This window comes from Borostomias antarcticus (assembly GCF_949987555.1).
Source record: "Borostomias antarcticus genome assembly, chromosome: 6".
In the NCBI taxonomy this organism is placed as follows: domain Eukaryota; kingdom Metazoa; phylum Chordata; class Actinopteri; order Stomiiformes; family Stomiidae; genus Borostomias; species Borostomias antarcticus.
In genome coordinates this window covers 11631318-11634728 of record NC_140239.1, presented here as the reverse complement: position 1 = coordinate 11634728, position 3411 = coordinate 11631318, and the positions used below count along the sequence as shown (strand labels likewise).

Sequence of the window (3411 nt, the reverse complement as noted above, 5' to 3'; positions counted from 1 at the left end):
CACAACACACACACACACATGCACACACACACACACAAACGCTCTCTCACACACGCACGCGCATACACACGCACGCGCATGTGCACACAGACACACCACACAATAATGTTTACAGGAATATATATATTGTAATCGATTTGAACTGTGATTTTTTATTGTAGCCTATACGTTTATTCCGCGGTCGTGTTATTTCTCCTCAGCTTGAAAACGGGGAATACGAATACCACGTCTTCTTTAAATACATGGTTAATACGTAGGTACACATGGGAGTACTTACGCACCAGTCCAGATGGCGGAACCTCTAATTTGAATCAAAGGGTATAATTAAGAAACAAAAAAATTAAAAAGAAAAGCATGGGGATTTGCTGTTTCAACATGAAACACATCGCAAATTACAGCAGAGAAGTTCGGTTTATGTGGTCGTCATTATTACAAATTCATACTAAACTAATTATTTTTGCGCTGAGAGAAAGGCACGTTTGGAAACGGAATACAATCCCATTTTGTGCGATCTGAAAACTGTTTGCATCAGTGCCCTACCAGGTTCATCGTCAATAGGCAACAAAATGCATTGTTGGTGACAGTCGGATGAGCGAGTGTCTGAGAGTATTACAAGTCATGCATCAAGTCCACATGGATGCGGGTAGATGGTCTGATCACGGTGTGGGCTACTACGCTAGTGGGCTACGTACAGCCAATAGGCACGTTTGATAGCGGCCTAATCAAGCAGCAAGCTGCCTCATGTATGACTATAACAGTATAGCCTACACAATTGGCAATTGACAATATTGCATTAATGCAGTAGGCTAGACAGCATAGTCTATTACAATGTCAATATAGATTATTTTTTTTAAATCTATCCAATAATAATGTCACAAGACATGAAACTTCTGGCCACTTGAATACACAATAGGCTACTACACCAATCAATTGTGTGTCTGGTTCATAGTGTAGTTGTGTGCGCCTCGGACACAGTGCAAAACATGTCAATACTCACAGTCCGGCCAGCACAGACAGCTGCTTTGGTGTTGGAATTGACTATGTAGCCCGCATCATAGTGCTGTAGATAGGCGGATAAATAGGATTTAGCAAACGTAATATTCACGTAAGCTATTTTATCTTAAATCTAACCATTGAGCGGCAAGGCAAAGACGTAGCCTACTCCTCAATGCAATACGCAGCGTAAAGTTTAGCAAAGAGACTGGCCAGACGAGGCTATCGGTAGACAAATGAGATGAAAGGGACCACAAAAGGAAACAAAGTTGTTCACCAACTTACCAGTCTCGAATTGTTTCAGAGCTGTCGAAGATAGAAACCCAGCCAGGAGAATAGCAGCGGAGATTGTCAATGAGGAATCCATCGCTCGCTGAAGTCGGGAGAGCGGGACTCGGGGTACCGACCGGGTACGGACGTGTTCCGTTAACGGAGAGCTCTCGGTCGCAGGTGAACTGGTTCGAGAGTGCCCTCGCGGACGGATGCGGAGGTTCGGTGTGCGGAGGTGTAGTTCTGGGTCCGCGTTAAAAGTCTGTGAACTTCAAGGCAGGTCTACACTCCGTATACACACGAGAGAGAGATAGTAGAAAGCAGGGATCCAATTTCGAATCATGTGACAGGAAATCGGGGCAATAGATTCAACCTGCAGTTGGGCATGGAAGGGGAGAGAGAGAGAGAGAGAGAGAGAGAGGGCGAGGGGGGGGGGGGGTAGACACAATTCCCTAGTGTGACTACTAGACTTCATCTTTCCTTAACGTTATAATGTGATCATAATTCGAGGAGTTATAAACTGCCTGCCTGTTCACTATATAGGTGAGCATGCTTTGACACTTTCTGAGTGGATGAAAAGGTAACAATGATATTGAAAACATTGTAACCTACATGGCATAACGAATCAAGTTCAGTTATAACGAAGATCAATCACATTCATTGATCAATAGGCTATCATTTTGACTCGTTTCCCACTCTCAGCAGCTAGCAGACACATGGGAAGTTTTCACCACGGTGGCTGTAGCCTAGTAGGGACAAACAAAAGAGGGTTAGGGTTAGGAGAACTGGCTCTTTATCTGTCCTTCTCAGGGCTGCTCAGGTCTCTGTGCCACACACGTGCGATGGTCTCCTGACCCTGAAGGACTGCCCGCTCGGCCTGGTGCAGCCAGACAGAGGGGAGGGGATCAATAGTGTAGAAACAGCTGATTGTCGTTTTGAGGGGTGTGTTCCCTCTGCTCAGAACACTGTGTCTGGTACGCAAAGATCAAGGTGCTCGCTTAGAATGAAGAAAAGAATGCCATAGAACATTTAGAACAGTTTACTATGGAACCCTGTTGATTGAAGATTCCCTTTATTTGTCACATGTATGTGAATTCAGTCAGCTAGCAGTTGAGTTCAGTTTTGTTAAGTTCAGTTTTGTCCAGTCCTGTTCAGTTGAGTTCAGTTTTGTTAAGTTCAGTTCTGTTCAATTCTTTTCAGTTCAGTTCTGTTCAGTTCTGTTGAGTTCTGTTGAGTCCAGTGCTGTTGAGTTCTGTTGAGTTCAGTTTTTTTGAGTTCAGCTCAGTTTAGTTCAGTTCTGTTGAGTTCAGATCTGTTCTGTTCCCCTCGATGCCAAAGCTTCTGCCACTTCTGGAGTCATTACTTCAATTAAAAACAAAAACAGTGAAATGTTGCTCCAAGATTATGCTTCAGATAACCTGGAACTAGCCTATGCTTCAGATACAATTGAACCCTTTTTTTTTTTAAAATTTAACAAAGCATTTAGAGTTTCAAACAGCACTTTAAGAACCTTATTCTGTTATACACAATTCTCTATAGAACACATGGAGACGGTTCCACAGTCAGTGAGTTCAATTCTGTGACAAAGTGGACCATAATATTAGCCTCTCTACAATTTTCATGTGCTTCAAAAGAAAACAGAAAAGTACAGCAATCGATACAAAACAACCTGGAATGAAATCAATAGCCTCTCTCTGAGTTGATTGTTTGCTATTTCAGGCTATATAAGGCTAACCTGGCAGGCCTCAGAGAAGCGTTTGATGACACTATTTATATTCTATTGTGATCTCTAGCATGAAGCTGTCTTGTTCAGACACGTGGAGAGTACAGGAGTAGAGGTCCGAGGTTTGGAGGAGGTGTCTCAACAGCTGTCCCCCAACATGGGGTGCAGAACAGCGCCCCCTTGTGTTCATGTAGGCCCCCACAGAGGGAGGGGGATGGCTGACCTGTACTGCTACAGCACACATTCACACACAGTCCAGACCCTGGAAATAGAACTCCATCATGATCTCACTAGTCTCCACAAATATGACACAGTGGCCAGAACCTCAGGGATCTGGACGAGCATCCCGGGGAGCGATGGAGCGTGAAGTTTGCCCTTTTCAGAAATGTAACGAAGTAGCTTGGAGATCCAGTCCCAGCAGAAGC

The 3411-nt window shown here is 44.1% G+C and overlaps 1 protein-coding gene across 1 annotated transcript in view; it reads right to left on the bottom strand.

Moving 5' to 3' along the window:
• Positions 1-1360, bottom strand: part of kremen1 (kringle containing transmembrane protein 1) — a gene marked incomplete at both ends in the record, with an annotated part of 85383 nt that extends 84023 nt beyond the window's left edge. Inside the window, one exon of the mRNA XM_084439309.1 lies at positions 1279-1360. Within this exon, the coding sequence (XP_084295435.1) occupies positions 1279-1360 (82 nt within the window). The remainder of the gene's footprint in view (positions 1-1278) is intronic.
• Between the last annotated feature and the right edge of the window lie 2051 nt (positions 1361-3411).